We start from the raw sequence: 17,612 nt of genomic DNA on the forward strand, positions 1-17,612 counted from the left end.
GATATGAATCAAGGCTGTACGTTTTACGTTTTTTATTTTCAAATTTTTAAAAAGATAAACAGAATGGAGAATAATGGTAAGTAATAAAAAGTTCTTATGTTTAATAATAATAAAAATTATAATTTAAATAAACTGTATTTGTAAAATGTTAACTATATTTTTAATCTTATAATTTACATAAATATATATGACATACAAATGTCAAAGTGAAACCGCTGCATAATGAAGCATACTTTTGTTTCACTTCAAAATTTTTAAATCGTTCAGCGTTGAGCAGAAAATTGGTTGAAGCACTATAATAATTTTAAAACGCTTAGGATGACTGAACGTACTCCACATTAACACCTAAGAATTAAGGCTTTATATATCAAAATAAATCTTTTATAAATCTACTCTTTTGTTGTCACAAGTGAATAGTAAATTACTAATCGGTGGTTATTCTATACACAGATCAAACTTCATATTATAGGAAAACCAAGCGTAATAATTATAAAGCTTAATAATAATTTTTTTACAATTGATACTATCCAATTAATTTATACAATTAATTTCGCTTTTGCAAAACTTGAGTTGATCTTAATATAATTTTTGAATTTAATGATAAAGTTATTAAAAATCAACTTGATATATTAGTTTAAAATAAATTTATTACAAATTTAAATTATTGCAATTATTAAATATTGAATTTATTGCAATTCGGGACACTAAAATCTTGTGCTGTAAAACCAAAACTCTCTGTGATATAATATACTGCTACAGGAGACACATTTATCGTTTACTTTGTGAAGCTTTACTTTTTAATTGGGCTTTTTTTGCCAGCTTTAGCAGCAGCTTCCGCTTCTTCTAATTTAGCTGTCTCCTCCATTTCAATAGCACGAATTTTTCTTCTACCCAAAGGGGTCTTGGACCACCAGGACTCAAATGCTTCCTCTTCTTCTCGATAAACTGGTTCTTTGGTACTGTATTAATAGGTTACAATGTTAAAATCAAATTTATAAGCAGTTTTTCAAATTGTTGATACACACACATGCATCCATATATGTATATGTATGCATGCAAACGTGTGGATGAGTGAATTTAAATGTGTACCTTAATGCATTTATTAGCTCAACATGAGTAAGAGGTTGCGATCTTAACTGAAGTTTTCTTTTACATGTCATTACCTCGTCAAGGCAGGCAGCAATAGCACCAATTGTCTAAAATTGTTTTTTTTGTATTGTTTAATAAATTGGAAAAAAAAATTGTAGAAGATAAGATCGTACAAAACCATCGGATATTTTTCCCATTACACTATAATCAAAGCTACCAAGGCCGGGAGTCACATATTCCCTGTAAATAAAAAGTGATTCGGTTTAGTGTTTGTTTAATTAAGAGTTTATGGGTTCGGGTGTTTGAAAAAAGCAGACTTTAATTAAATTTTGCATTAATTCAACAACTGTTTCAAACAACTGTTCAAATCCAAAAAAATTTTAATATCAAGAAGAAATATTCTTCATTTTAAAAATTTTTTTGGAGAGTTCAGATTCCAAAAAATTGTTGATTCATTTTGTAAAAATTGTTGATTCTTTTTAATTAACTACTTTGTAAGCTCTTTCCAAGCAAATGAAAGTGCTCCATAATCTGGTCTTGGTAAGTATATAAAACGATTATATGTTTGCTGGAGTAATTTTTGATCAGCTTCCCATGGTAAATTAGATGTGCCTATAAATATAACTCGATCTTCGACATTTATATTTCTTATTATTTTTGGAAGATCTTTTTTTAAACGTTTTGGATCCGTGCGATCGGTTTTTGGAACTTTCTTCATAAAGGGGCGTTCCGCATCACCCATAAATATAACTGAAGGTTGCAGTAATCGAGAAACTTTTGATATTAGATGAAGTAACATTATAAGACCTGATTTTCCAGGATATTTTCCAACAATATTTGCCGGTGTTATATCGAAAAGTACAGCTCCAACTTCTGTACAGATCGCATGAAGAAGAGCCTTCTTTCCGACTCCTTTAGATCCAGTCAGTAATATGGAACGAATCGTTGGACAATAATTACGTATAGTATCTGAACCCAGTGGCAATATACAGTATTCAATCAGTAATTGCCTTATATCACCAGGTGTAGGATTTGTACCACTACGTTCTGCATATGCTTTATCACCCAAATAACTACTCAATGGAGTTTCAGGATATTTTTTTATTATCCCATTTGTTACCAACTCCTCGAAAAGAGATTCGGTGGTACGGTCTGGTGTAAGATCTTTTTCTTTTTTCTTTTTACTTTTTTTACCAGATCTCCTTGCTTTTTTTGTACTTTTTTTTGCTTTTTTACCACGGGCTGCACGGTCTCTATCTAAAGCAGCCTGTAGTTGCTCAAGTTCTTGACGCATTAAATCATCAACTATTTTTCTTAATTCTCTCTCAACTTCATTATATTTTTCTGTATATATCATGTCATCATAATGCGTTTGCTTTGTGTTTTCGCTTTCATCTTTATTTTTCCAAACTTCTACAAACCTGGAAAGAATACATTTAATATTGATTATTGCATTAAAGGCTCTATAAGAGAAATTCAAATGAAAAGTACTCTTCCGCCCCGGTTTTAAGATCTGGCAAAAACACGGACGGTGTTGGATGAAAGCCCTCTTCCAAATTATCTTCAGCAATATTCAAATCGCCACTGCGAGCGGGACTCTTAGATTTGTCTTTAGTTTTTCTTGATTCTTTTGATGAAGATTTTGCTGAAGATCTACTCATCTCACTTTCAGTCCCTTTATTCAGAGGGTTTAAATAACAGAATTAAATTCTAATTAAGAAAGTTGAATTTTTTGGCATTATCATATTGAATATATTACCCTGTCTACTACTAAAAATATGTCTAGATCCTCCACTATCTTCTGAAGGAAAATCTGGAAATTTTCCTGTTTTCTCGTAACTATCTTTAATCCAAGCTCTAATATCATCAGCCATATCTTCCATTAAAACAGCACCCTGCTTATTTTTAATTTCTTCTTTTACATTTTTTAAAGCCACTTCAAATTTTTCTCTATATTCTTCTTGGGTTTTATACCGTTCCGCAATTATCTAAAATTTTAAAAATTATACATACATATGTATATGTATACGTATTGTAACCATATTAAAATATTGGAACATAAAAAAAAATTTCCTACGTCGTTCATTTTTTCGATAGCTTCAGACTTTTTCTTACTTGCTGGTGGTATCATTCCAATCAAAATCATTTCTTCCATTTTGCGTCGTCTCGTTTTTTTGCGAGCTGCATAGCCTCTCCAAGCTTTTTGAATTTTCATAGCTGCTATCAACCCCGATTCAGCTTGATTTCTTAGTTCGGACTTACCCTTTTCTTTTAAAATTCGAATTTCTTTCATAAAATGAGCTCTAATAGTAAAAATTTCTTATTTAAATATCATATTGTAAACACGTTTAATTAAGAGAATTTGAAGGCTAATCTAGTTTGCATTGTTACCTGAGCCGACCTTGCCGAGCTCTTTCGTGAACCTGAATAATTTTAATTGCTTGTAGTTCATTTAAACGTTCTTTAGCTGAGCTATCATCAAGCCAGCCAAGCTTATTTAAAATTTCATTCATGGTTTTCTTACGTTCTTGAATTTCTTTTTCCCTTTCCCTTTTAAAGTATCTTGGAACTCTTAACTCTACGTCCATTGGAGTTAATTTAAGTTTCTCCATTACTTTGTCGTTGTAACTAAATTCCATCATGTCAAGATTAACAAGATCATGCTTTATTTCTATAATTCTTCCTAAGCAAGCATCTAAAAGTTTCCGTATAAGTAAACGTTTCTGTGGTTGAACCATTTTATCATAAGCCTCTTCCAAATTGTTGGTGATCCTAATATACCTTATAGAGTTTAAATAAAAACATAATAATTTAAGTATAGAAGTATAATAATTTAAGTAATAGTTACTATATTATAGCTAATATAGTAACTATATTAGCATATAGTTTAATTTTACCGAACATATAATTCAAAAGTTGTTGTTTGAGCCTGTGACTTATCAGCAAATGGATCAACAGTTTGATTTTCGGAATCAAATGAAGCTAATATCTCTAAATCTTTTTGTGATTCATGCCAAATATTATTGTAGAATTGATTAGACATGATTGAATGTTTACTTATTCAAAATTAATTTATAAAGTAGCGAATCACTATAAGGATAATTGAAGATTGATATTGAAATTTTTATAGCTACAAAATTTTTCTTGCCTTACTTAGTTCCTTGTATGGTTTCTATGCTACACTGTATTTTTTACCTAATAATATAGTTTTCCATAGTAACATAGCAAAACGAGAAAAATTACGTATAGTTTTCTTTGGGTTATTAACGGTTCTGTGTATGAAGCGCTATTTTCTTTATAAAATGGCGTGAATAATAAATAATTTAAAACAGTAGGGATTTAAATAAATTTTTACAAAATTTCAATGAAGAACTTTTTACAAAATTACAAATGAAGAACTTGACCGACTTGTTAGTATCAGGAGATCAGAGGTTCGGTGCAGTGAGCATGAAATTCCCTAATATTTCTTGCAAGTGTTAATTATATTTTGTTTATTTTATAAAAAAAAAAATTACTGAACACATTTTTGTATTCATAGTCATAAAAATTTACAGGAAATTCTCATATTTTGATAATGCGAAATTTGTGTGTGTAAATTGAAAAAGTTCAAATCTTATCTAATTTTATTATGTTGTAACTGAGAAGCTTTTGATAGCCTTGTAAACACTAAATTAGAAATAAAAATACTATAAGTATACTTTATCAATTTTTAAATATCTATTAATAAAAGAAGAAAAGCAACAAAACTTAAGATAAGTGCATATAATAATATTGTTAAAAAAGCTCTATGAATAATGTTGTAGGTTATCGTCGAAACGCGCCCCCAAAGAAATGTTAAATGTAAAAAATGCTATGAGATAAACAACAAAATACATAAGTAAATATGTGTATATTCACAAACACATAATCATCTTTATTCACAATTTATTTTATTCTAACATTTTTTGTGCTCAGTTTAGAATATTTTCGAATACACTTTCAAAATTTAATTGTCCGTTTTGAACATTAAAATTTATTATTGTTTAAGATTACATTTGTAATCTTAATACGTATGTGAATATTTTCTACTTCTCTATTTTAAATAAATTTAAACTTTTCTGTAAAAGAATATTATGAATTTTTATGAGCATTATTTTCTAATTGAGAAAACTTTTTCAGAAAATTTGAAATATGTAATATCAAATTAAATTTAATCAAATAAATAATTCAATATTATTGATTAAAAAGAGGGGGTTGGGGTGATTACCATCTGCAACGAATGAATTTCATAAAAGTACTGTAATCCTGAATAAAAAGCATTGCAGATTAATTTGCGTTTATGTAAAAGACAAGATTTTTTTCACATAATTACTTTCAGACATATTAAATGTAGATTTAATTGCAACAATACTTGTAAAACAATATACATACAAATGTACAATGTTAATTATTGACGAATAAAGTGAATTGCAGATTAATTTTACATTTGTATAGATTGGTAAACATCTAAAATTTACATTGAAAAGAGATTTGTTTCACGATAATAATATGTGTATAAAAGAGAGAACTAACATCTAATATGCAAAGATTTAAAACAACAATTTTTATTTATCGTATTTTAGTATCACCGTAACATATGCATTTTGATTGATAAAATTATCAAATCTAATATGTATACATCACAAACAGATTATTTTTATTTTAAATATAATGAATTATTTGGTTATTTATAATTATAACATATTTAGAATTTCTAAATTAAGTTTATGAGAAAACCTGTATTGGTTACTTTACATGTTATCTATTACTATATACTTACTTTGCAAGTTTATGTAACATATACATGTACACATATACAATATCTATTTGGAAATTATGTTATGGTTATTGAACTAAATTACAAATTATTGTACTATTTATTTATTTGTTCTTTTTTTTTTAAATAACTTTTAAAAAGAGTAACTTGTTTTTTATTTATAGATTTAATTTTTTATTTATGAATATTACATGTATTAGCATAAACAAAATATTTTGTAATTTTAATTCATATAATTATGCGACCTTCTGTACAGATTGTAATTTCTAAAGTACATAATATTAATAGTAATTTTCTTTAATAAATTATAAATTAAGTATCATTTGAAAAATATTAATTTATGCATAATAATACTGCAATTTAATACGAAATCAAAAATTCAGTTTGCAGAATTAATATAAAAATATTGCAGAATTAATATAAAATATACATATACACATGTTTATGATTTTATTGTCTTAAGACACAGAATCGTCATCGAAATTGTATTAAAGTAGTAATTTTAAAATTACTACATACTTAATTCACTTAATAAGTAACACTTCCTAAATTGTTCAGTAAAAATGTATAATTCGAATTAAGAGTTTTTTAATCTGGCTCAATTCATATTTTATTTTTAATATAGCTTAAGCAATTACGAAACAAATTTTAATTCAATTTTGAACTTATAGTATTCAACTGCAATAACTTTGCAAATGTTATCAATGATTTCAAAATTGTAGTAATAATGTATTCAGCAATTCAGCAATTATAACTCATAAACTGATTTATATCTAGATTTCGTATTAATACAATTTTGAAGTTGTAGTATTTAGTTTAAAAAAAAAATGATACCCTAAGATTGTACCGTTCAATTGAATAGCAACAAGTTTTTAAAAAATACACTGTTCTCTCGAATGTTTTTCGATTTGCTTCTTTTGTTGTAAAGTTCATAATGATGATAAGAATCGTATACAAAATTTATGGGTTTACGATTGCAAGCTTTAATATAGCAAAATGAATGAAGTTAAATAAAAGAAGAATAAAAAATAAACAAAAACATTTAATTCTTCTTACGTGTAATATTTTTGCTTCATTTTGTTTGTCTCTTTTTTTTTTTTCTAAAAAATTCAACTCGATACACGTTCTTTTATTTTTGTTATTGGGGTTTTTTTTCATACATACTTATTTTTTGTTTTTCTTAATTGTTTAGTATTAAATTAATAATCGTTCATATTAGATGGTTTTAATTGTGCTGCGGTAACTAAAAAAGCTTAATAAAAAAGAAAAAAGAAGATAAATATAAAAAATAGCGTTTATTTTATTTATTCACGTGTTTTGTTTTTTTAAAATCTCTTTTAAAATACAATATACCTTATTTCTAAGAGAAAGTTTTTGAATAAAATTTTTAATGAGATTCTGTATTGTGTTTTTTTTTTAAAGTAAATAAATAACTTAAATAAAATGCAAATTTGATAAAATTTGAAACTATAATTTGTTTTGATTTTTTTATTCGGCAATTTTTTTTTCCTCAACTGGTTATTATACCTGAAATAAAAAAGTGTTAAATAAAAGAAATAAAATAAATAGAAATATTCAAATTATTATTGAAATTCGCGGAATTTTATCTTAAAGAGTGGGAATTAAAAATTTTAGGTGAGTGAATCGAAATAAGATGAAATTAAAACGTTTTAACGAATAATTTATGAATTTCAATAAAAAATTACAATTTCTAACTTGAAAAAAATGAATTCAAATAAAAATTAGAAATTGCTGATAATCTAAACTTGCTAATGAATTCCAAAATAATGCAGGTATACTAGTTTTAGGATGATAACAATAAGCGTGTTTAATAGTAAAAAATTAATGTTATATACGAGCTTAAACACAAATCTAACGCGACTTTTATTAATTGAAAATATTAATGTATATGTATATGCCTGAATTAGTTAAGTTGATGTTAAATTTACATTTGGACATATTAAGAAACAATGATACTAAGTAAAACGATCAATTAGTTGAACTCAATGTAAAATTATTTAAAATTCCTATAAGTAATTAGTAATTACCTATGTAAGTAATTAGTAATTATTTAAAATATAATTAATTACCTATAGGTATTAAAGTATTAGAAAATTTCAATTACTTTAATTATTGTGAATAATACTCATATATGAACCAGTTACGTTAACCATCCGTTTAAACCGTTATATATATACAAAATGTATATATAGGTATAATATACATACTTTTATCCATACTGATATACTTAAATATTTTTAAGTATTATTGAAATGATGTGCAAAAATCAAATTATAATTTTATCAAAATACATAATATATTTACATGCGATAAGCATTTACAGGTGTAGGAGTATAAAGTAATAAAATACGTGACAAAGTAATAAAGTGATTAAATTTTAATATAAATGTACATACATACATATTATACATTTAGTAATCTTTATATGGGTTTTTTCCCTAAATATTTTGGCAAAAAAATTATATGAAAAATTTTCATAAATATTATGCAATATGTATGGATATGTATGTATAGTTGTATAGCAAATTGCGATTTATTATCAATTCACTCAAAATATTCAATTTTATCATACCAATGTATATTGTAATTTAGATAACATATGTATGAAAAGTATCCATAAAAAATTTACAGAAGATTAACCAAAAAAATTTTATTATTGCAAAATTAAAGAAATTTATTTACCTCTTGTATATATACATACCTCTCGTACATATGTGTGTACATAGTATTCAATTGTAAAATTTTATTTCAAATATTTTTATATGCAATTTTTATTTACATATTTTCTTATACTTAGTGCAAATATTTACATATACATATTTTATATATTTATGTATTCCTTATAATCTCATTATCCGTCTTAGGTGAAGGTTAAAACAAATTTCCTTTTAATTATTACCATATTATATGAATTTTTTTTTATAAAATAATAAAATAAAAAAATAAGCTACCTACCCACTGATATTTTCAAGTGCACCTACATACATACACATGTATAATTAAAATTAAAAATTTTCTTAAAAAAATAATTTTTTTACTTATTTTATTATTTAATTTAATGTGTTATACATTATACTTATGTACATACATAAGTAGATATAACTTGTGACAATATCGTTTAACGTTAATAAATTATAATTATATATTATTGAGAACCGTAAACGTTATTCTTTGCATCTGCTCTATAATTGTTTCAATGTGCCTTGTGTGATATCATTTATGTACTTACGTATGTAGGTACATATGTATATTGTGAATTTAATTTTGGTCAAACAGGTGTCATATAATTTTTTTTTCTTCATTATTATTGTTATTGTTGAGTTTGTTGTTTTGGATGACATTATTTTAAATCGAATGTTTTTGGTTATTTTTGATTTTATACATACATATATCTACTGTCAATTTAAATATATACATACATTTATATACTTGTCTGACAGCAAATATTATATTTTCTATTTTCAAAGAAAAATTTTATGTTAAAAATAGTCAGAGTAACTGAAATAGAATTTGCAATAAATAATATAAAATCAAAAATACAAAATAGTTATAAAAAGAAAAAAAAAATTCATTGAAGGAAAATTTTATTGTTCGGACAATTTGGCAACAATTAAAAACACGTGATTACTTTAATATTGACATTTTACAAAAAAAAATTTATGATTAGAGGTTTTCCTTTAAAGTTTTTTTTACTGATAAATGTGTGTGTATGTATTTGTACGAGTATGTTTATTTTCTTGATTTGAAAGAAATATGTTACATCAATTAACTTTATAAGGGATCATTGTACTTTTACTTTTTAAAGAAAGCTTCGATAAAATACAGAATATTTTTTTCAATATAATATTTTTCTTATTTTACGTTTATGCTAAAGTAATTTGCATTACATTTAAAAATGCAATTTAGTCATTTATACTGCCCTCTATGAATTAACGTATATTTTGACAAGTGTATTATAATACGTTTTACGTTACTTTTTTAATATATGTATAAGCATACCTATAAATAATAATATAATATGTATCCGTTTAAGCTTACTCTAAAACGGATACATATTATATTCAACCTTATATACAAAAATTCAAGGTCGGAATAAATGATAGAGAAAAGATTGCGGAAATTGAAGCGCGTATAATATATAAATACAAGCGGTAATGTGAATTTTATATTTCTTGACTTTTCAAAATTTATTTTTTTTGTAGTCAAAGTGAATTCTACTGAGTTCGGCCAACTATTTTCTCGTCAAAATTATTTTTACGTTATGTATATGTACATTTTTAAATAAATGTTAGGTACACTTAATAAATAATATTGTTTGTTTATACATATGTACATATGTACGTATGTAAATCGTTTGTGTTTGAATCCTTTTTGTTTTCAATAATATGAGTTAGTAATATAAAAATTTAATTTTACTGCAACTCATAGTGTGAATGATTTGTTGAACGTTTTTGTCGAATTGAAATATAAAGTAAATAAAATCGTAATAACTAATATATATTGAAGATTAAAATAGAATTTATTACAATAAACATTTTATAATTTAATATTTACTTATGAGGATTATTGTGTTTTTGTAACCTTGAATTTCTATCGCAAATATAGATCATGATAACTTCAAGTATTTTATTACTTTACATGCAATTTACAATGCAATTTACTTAATATTATGAGTATATTTAAGCTTATATAATCTTACAGTTTTCAATAAAAATGTAATAAAAATTAGAGAATTGTGTATTTGTTTTTTTTTTCATAATTGTTACTTATATTAAAAAAATTCTTATTAAAATTATAATTTATTTGTTTTTAATAAAACTGGGCTTGTAATGAAGACTTGCATTTCTAAAAACAAATAAAATTAAATAATTAAACCTTTTAAATTATTCAAATATTCCATTTAATTATACTTTGCAATGTTTGCCTTATATAATATATGTATGTAAGTATACTTATTTAAATATCATAATTAGGGCCTAATACTTAAAAGTTTTTTGTTTTAATTTTTATTTAATTGCATATTTAAAAGAAAGTAATAAAATGACACAACATTCTCTAATTTGATTATTAACTTTTAGAAATTATAAACTTAACTTTGACAGACAAGTAGATCTATTGAGTTAAATAAAATAAAAACTATAATTAAATATTTTCAATTGTTATGTAAAATTTTACTACATTTAATATACTCGTATGTATGAGTACATATTGTAATCTTCATTTTGAATTTCATGTTTGCTTATATTTAAAACTTAATATACATACCTTAATTCTTATAATTAATCTTGAAATTTCCTTAAAAGAAATTTCCCGATTCATTTACTAGTTTATAAAAATAAGGATTATTTACTTTATTTTCAAAAAACTTTTAGATATGTTTAAACAAATTAGTTTATTTTTTTATAACGATCTCACCATTTATTTATGGATAAATGAACTTACGTATATTATCATATAATAATATAAAATTTACATAATAAATTTTGAAACACAACACAAGAAAAAATAAAATAAAATTTATTTTAAAAGCTTCGAAAATTTTTTATTTTTATTTCATTCATTACCATTTTGAATTTCAATTGTGCAATGATGACGATTTGCCGCTTTTTATCATTTTATACCCTTGCTCTTGAAAATATTTTATAAAAAGCGTCTACCGTTTGCAATATTTTATTTTAGTTTTTTTTTTTTCTTCTTTTTTCGGCATTTTTTTTAAAATAAATTAATTATAAATTTATCTAGAAAATTTCTTGTTGTATTTACTTGAACTTTGACTACTTTAAAATTTTTTTTTTGTTAAGCGCGCTTTTGAAATAAAAAAAAAAACATATTTTCCGAAAACGTCAAAGCCTTTCCCTTCTTTATGTATAAAGTTATGAGCCCTGCAAATTTTCTTTTATAATTTGGAAAATATTTTGGAATTGTAACAAAATGTAGATAACAAAAACATTCAGAATAAATACAATTTTTTATTTTAATTTTTCCAAATTTCAAAATATGTTCCAAGATTAATTTAAATATCCTTAAAATGGCAATTTGATATATTATTTTATTTGAACATTTATTTATACACAATGGTTATGTAAATATCATTCATTGCTTATAAATAAAATTATACCTAGTATAAGTATTATGATTTGATTACCTTCCATATTGTTGTTATTTAAGTTGTTTTTAAAGATAAAAAAGGAGTGAAGCAAAGTTACAACTGTAATTTTTCTGTAAAAGTTTGTTTTAACCGAATATTTCAACAATTTAGTTGAAAAATAAGGGAGTGTGTGTATGCAAGTCGATTTTAATTAGCACAAGTGTGGACAACTGCTCCACAAACAAACTATTGTATAACAATCTGTCGTAATAAATGTCGTAACACATAATTCAAATTTCATTTCTGGTAATTTTTTTTCGGAGTATGTATTTTGAAAAAAAAAAATATATGTATGTATATGTATATATATATTATAATTTTTTAATTAATACCTCATACAAAAGCTATTTGACCTTCCAAACTATTTTAAAATAAAATTAGTATTATTTGTATGTAAAGGATTTTATATAGTTGTACATACATATATTTATATATATATATAAATTATAATATCATATGAATTTATACATATATACATACATATACTTTAGACGTTACGTAGGAAAAAAGAAAATAACGTAAAATAAATCAAATTTTTTAAATATTTTGTAAAATTTCCAATATTTTATTTGCCAAAAAAAAAAAATAATAATATGTACATATGTATGTGGAAATTAATAATTTAAATATTTTTATTTAGTAAAAATTAGTAGAAAAATTTAAAATTAGTATTAATTTGACATTTTTTTAACCTCTCCGTTTTTTTATAGCGAATATGGCTATGAAATTATAATTAATAAGAAGTGGCGTATTGTTTGTACATACATTTATATGCATATTGATTGCTGTCAAGTCTTTAGTTCAATAGGTTAAAAGGCGCTAATTAATAAATTGATGTTATTATCGTAAAATCCATGCAAGTATTTTTAGTTTCAGAAATATATTTTACTGAAATGCAAGTTAAGTGTAGTCATAATTTATATTTCAATTTTACTAACATCTGCATAAATATTTAAGTAATTGACTAATCAAAAAATTCAATATCTAAAGTTTAGCATTTACTTAATAATTTAGCTATAATACGAGATTGATAACATTCGGGTATACCTATTTACAAGCATATTTTACCAATTTTTGAAAACTTTTATAGGTATATTTTTATATTTGCAAACATCCGTAATCATTTACATATGCACATAAGGAAAAAACGAATAAACATGCATAATGAAAATACTAAAGCTTTATTAATGTTTAGTATTTGTTTTAAAAAAAGAGGGAATTCTTAAAATTCTATTACAATGCTTACTTATCTCTCCTTATAAATGATCGTAAGTTATTAATAATTATATATTCAAATCAACTCCTACATAAAAAAGATGTGTCAAAAGTATATTGGAATCATTTTATCGACCAACATCATAATTTGTTCTTTATGCAGAAAAAACTTGATAAATTGCACATGAGGCAAACTGTTTTCTCTTTCCGTGTCTTGCAATTATAAAAAATAAGAAGAAAAATACATACTCGTACTAATAAAAATATTTTTTGAATGCGGCAAGCTCTATTAAATTTTTGTCTTGGTCGTCTTAACCTAGCAGATATCAATACGTTAATATTGCGCATTGTGATAAGTATGTAAAATATTTCGGTTGCTTTTGATAATAAAATTTTTTAAAAATAAAAATATTATTAATTAAAATTTATTTGACATTAATTTTTTTAAGTTAATTTTAATATAAAAAATTTTTCATCATTTTGTACTAAACGTACATAACATATCTAGTACTTTTTACTGACCGATATTCCACTGATGTTTTTGACTGGAGATTTGACATTTTAACATTTTTTTTTAACTTTGTTGAATTTGAAATGTTTTCGTGGTGAATAACAAAATCCAAATCCAAAGTGTTTATATTTTTTTGATAATAAATAAAACTGAGTGTAAATAATTTTTTTTTTAAATTCTTATCAATACTTAGAGTAGTAGAATGATTGATTAAATCAATTGGTCAAGATTTGATCATAGTCAGTATTTTCTGTTTAATTGACCGCTTATGTTATTGTACTTTGCAACGTGCTATAAGTTTTTATACTGGAGAATTGTTATATCACCAACATAAAAAAAACAAAAAGAGAAGAAAAAAATACATATTTAAAGTTGCTTATTTTGCGATAAAACCGAATAATTAAATTTTCGATAAATTCAAGAAAGCAATTCGAGAAAAATAAATCCTGTTTAGAAAATTTGATTTGTTTAAAAAAAAATAAGGAAATAAAATGTCTGAAGCACCAGTAACACCTCGCAAAAGACTACCGTCTCAAAGTATGATACAAGCGTGGGAACTATTAGAATCATCAGAAAAGGTTCAAAGTATAAATTTTTATAAGTTAACAATAAAAAAAGTTCAAATTCTAATTATAATTTTATCTTCGAAATACCTGTCATGTTTTATATCAATGTTATCAGAAGTTCAGAATATTTCGTTTCTTAGATAACAATTTTATTGATAAACTATTGAAAGCTTTAACTTTTTCTTATAATGTTATATTTTCTTTTTTATATTAATTTTCAGGCTATTTCCATGTCTGCCGGTAACCAAACGGATTTAATTGGTGTAATAAATGCAGGAACTAACCATGTATCATTTTCGGTAAGTTGAAAATATAATATGTAATGTTACATAACATAAAGTTTTAAATAATTAAATAAAAATCAATTTTAAAAATTTTGTTAAGGTTTATACAACGCCAGATTTTAAAGAATTGATCTCTGACAAAGTAGAACTAAAAGTTCTAATACCACAAGATGGTTGGTTTGAAATTAATCCAATTGATATTATTGAAGCTATTCATACTTGTACGGAGAAGGTTTGTAAAAGACTTACTGATTTAGACCGTCATGTAAGCGAAATAGTTACAATAGGTATAACAAATCAACGAGAAACAACAATAGTTTGGGATAAAATAACTGGTCAACCATTACACAATGCAATTTCTTGGAATGACATCAGAACTAATGTTACGGTAGATAGAATTTTAGCTAGAATTCCAGAACAAGATAAAAATCATTTCAAAAATATTTGTGGTAGGTAATAAAATGAATTTTATATTGAACATGATAATCAAAAGCTAAAATTATTATTCTAGGTTTGCCTATAGTTCCTTATTTCTCGGCTCTTAAAATTCGATGGCTAAAAGATAATATTCCAGCAGTTAAAAAAGCTTGCCGGGAGGGAAGGTGTTTAGCAGGCACTGTAGATTCTTGGATTGTTTGGGTAAGTATAATTTTTATTTTTCATTAAAAAACGCAATACTTATCTTCCTAAAGTATCGTAGTTAATATTTTTTCTTCATATTGCCCATATTTAGAACTTAACTGGTGGGGTAAATGGCGGACTTCATGTAACTGATGTTACAAATGCGTCTAGAACGTTATTAATGAATATTGAGACTCTGCATTGGGATCCAGTAAAATATTTATTATTCTTAAAATTCATTTTTATTACAGCATACTTTCGCTGGTTTTAGATTTTAACAAAAACATTTTCAATTCATACCAAAATGTTGCCAGAAATAAGAAGTTCTTCAGAAATATATGGTCAAGTTAAAGATAATAGCGCTATTCATGGAATTAATATAAGTGGAGTAAGAAAATTTAATTAAAATATTGAATTATAAGTGGAAGTAAAAAATTATCTTTTACTAGATTTTAGGTAACCAACAAGCAAATTTATTAGGCCAAATGTGCTTTAAACCAGGACAAGCTAAGTCAACTTATAGGTCAGGGTGTTTTCTTTTGTGCAATACTGGGGAAAAGGTAAAAGCAATTTGTATTTTCTTTTTTTTTACGAATTTTATAACTTTTGCTTTTAGCTTATTTTTTCAGAGCATGGTCTTTTAACAACTATTGCATATAAATTGGGAAAAGAAAGTCCTTGTACTTATGCTTTGGAAGGTGCTGTTGCAGTTGCTGGGGCTGCATTAAAATGGTTGCAAAATAATTTAGAAATTTTAGGAAATGTTGAGGATGCTGAAAAATGTGCTAATTTAGTTAATTCTACAGCAGATGTTTATTTTGTGCCAGCTTTTACTGGTTTATATAGTCCTTATTGGAGAAAAGATGCAAGGGGGTAATTTTTATTTTGATTGGAAGATGAAAAAATTTGCTCAAATATAATTTTTGTAGAACAATATGTGGCTTAACTCATCAAACAACTAAAAATCACATTATCAGAGCTGCCTTAGAATCTATTTGTTTTCAAAACCGTGACATCATTGAATGTATTACAAAAGACTGTGGTATTGTTTTAAACAAATTGTACGCTGATGGGCCACTAAGTGAAAATGCATTACTAATGCAACTGCAAGCAGACATTTTGGGTATTCCAGTTTGTAAGTATATTATTCTTTTAAGATTAGGAGTGAATTTAAAACTGATGAATGTTCTTAAATTGTATAGGTCGGTCGCAGTTAGGTGATACTACAACATTTGGTGCAGCAATGTGTGCGGCACAAGCTGATGGTATTAATGCTGTGAAACTAGATTTAGGAAAAAGGTAAATGATCATTTAAATAAACTTAGATTTAAATAAACTTTAAATAAAATGAATAAATTTATTTTAGGCACTATGAAAATAACTATTATGACACATTTTTACCAACAACAACTGATGACGAGCGTGACCATCGTTATACAAAATGGAAGAAAGCTATTCATCGTAGTTTAGGTTGGGTGAAACAAAAATCTAGAAGAGCTATGACTGAAGAAAGATATAAATTATTAGCTTCAATACCAGCTGGTATTTTCATTATAACATCGTTTATGATGTTAGTGCATGCCAAATCTAGATAAATTATCAATTTTCAAGACAAACGTAGAATATTTACAAAACAAGTAGATTTTGGTAATTTAAGTAATTATTTAGAATATTAAATTTATTCAATATTCTTGTCAAAAATGCTATGTACATATATAAGATTTCAAGTACGATTACATAAATTTTACAAAATTTTTAGAGCAGAGATGATAAAATTATATCATGACATTTAATCAGTTTACAACGTATTCAGTTTTCGATCTAGTGCTTTATAAGTTTTAAATTTTTTTTAATTTATATAAAAAAAGCACAAAATCCTTTTTAATATTAGAAATTAAAGAAATACATAGTTAAATTAAATAAATATTAGTTACTTAAAGGAACATTATGTTGAGAATTTTATATTTTGCAAAGACTTAAAAATTTGTTTTTTTTTTTATATGTTATTGAAAATCAAAAGACAAAATTGAAATTTACTAGTTCAAATACTTACATACATAATTTATATTCATTCCTTCGATAATGAAAATAAATTTCTCTCTAGAATTTTTCAAAACTTAAGGCCTTTTGTTGACAATTTAGCATTTCATGTATGTACTTAAGAATGTTATTTTTTGATTAATTGTAAAGTCATATTGTAAAAAAATTTGTAATTGGTTGTTTTTTTTATATACAATTTAATGAATTTAAGTTTTAATATACATAATATATTTTAGTTTATTTTTTCACAAAGTTTTTTATTGAGTTTGATTCCATATATTATTGCAAATATACAGAAGTGTTTTTCATAATTTACTGACTA

At 24.6% G+C, this 17,612-nt stretch overlaps 2 protein-coding genes across 3 annotated transcripts; one reads left to right on the plus strand and one right to left on the minus strand.

Annotated features, from left to right (window-relative positions):
* Nucleotides 1–779: 779 nt before the first annotated feature.
* LOC129615608 (dynein regulatory complex protein 11) lies at nt 780–4,132 on the minus strand. Its single transcript, XM_055530887.1, has 9 exons — nt 3,987–4,132; nt 3,481–3,870; nt 3,167–3,392; nt 2,849–3,077; nt 2,581–2,764; nt 1,581–2,510; nt 1,263–1,329; nt 1,090–1,196; nt 780–959 (listed from the first exon to the last, which is right to left on the minus strand). Exons 1-9 carry the CDS (start codon nt 4,130–4,132, stop codon nt 791–793), a joined length of 2,448 nt encoding a protein of 815 aa, XP_055386862.1. The 3' UTR covers nt 780–790.
* A 3,232-nt stretch (nt 4,133–7,364) lies between these two features.
* Nucleotides 7,365–17,412, plus strand: LOC129615586 (glycerol kinase). 2 transcript variants are annotated; one of them, XM_055530853.1, is made up of 11 exons: nt 7,365–7,519; nt 14,567–14,644; nt 14,730–15,078; nt 15,141–15,268; nt 15,363–15,461; nt 15,522–15,638; nt 15,700–15,810; nt 15,867–16,123; nt 16,180–16,385; nt 16,453–16,549; nt 16,617–17,412. In XM_055530853.1, exons 2-11 carry the CDS (start codon nt 14,576–14,578, stop codon nt 16,843–16,845), a joined length of 1,662 nt encoding a protein of 553 aa, XP_055386828.1. In that variant the 5' UTR covers nt 7,365–7,519; nt 14,567–14,575; the 3' UTR covers nt 16,846–17,412. The 2 variants fall into 2 exon arrangements, with proteins under 2 accessions (XP_055386828.1, XP_055386827.1); XM_055530852.1 differs by lacking the exon at nt 7,365–7,519 and adding an exon at nt 13,885–14,357.
* The last annotated feature ends 200 nt before the right edge of the window (nt 17,413–17,612 follow it).

The sequence above is a fragment of the Condylostylus longicornis genome, unplaced genomic scaffold (assembly GCF_029603195.1).
Source record: "Condylostylus longicornis isolate FDR11 unplaced genomic scaffold, ASM2960319v2 ptg000137l, whole genome shotgun sequence".
NCBI classification, from domain to species: Eukaryota; Metazoa; Arthropoda; class Insecta; order Diptera; family Dolichopodidae; genus Condylostylus; species Condylostylus longicornis.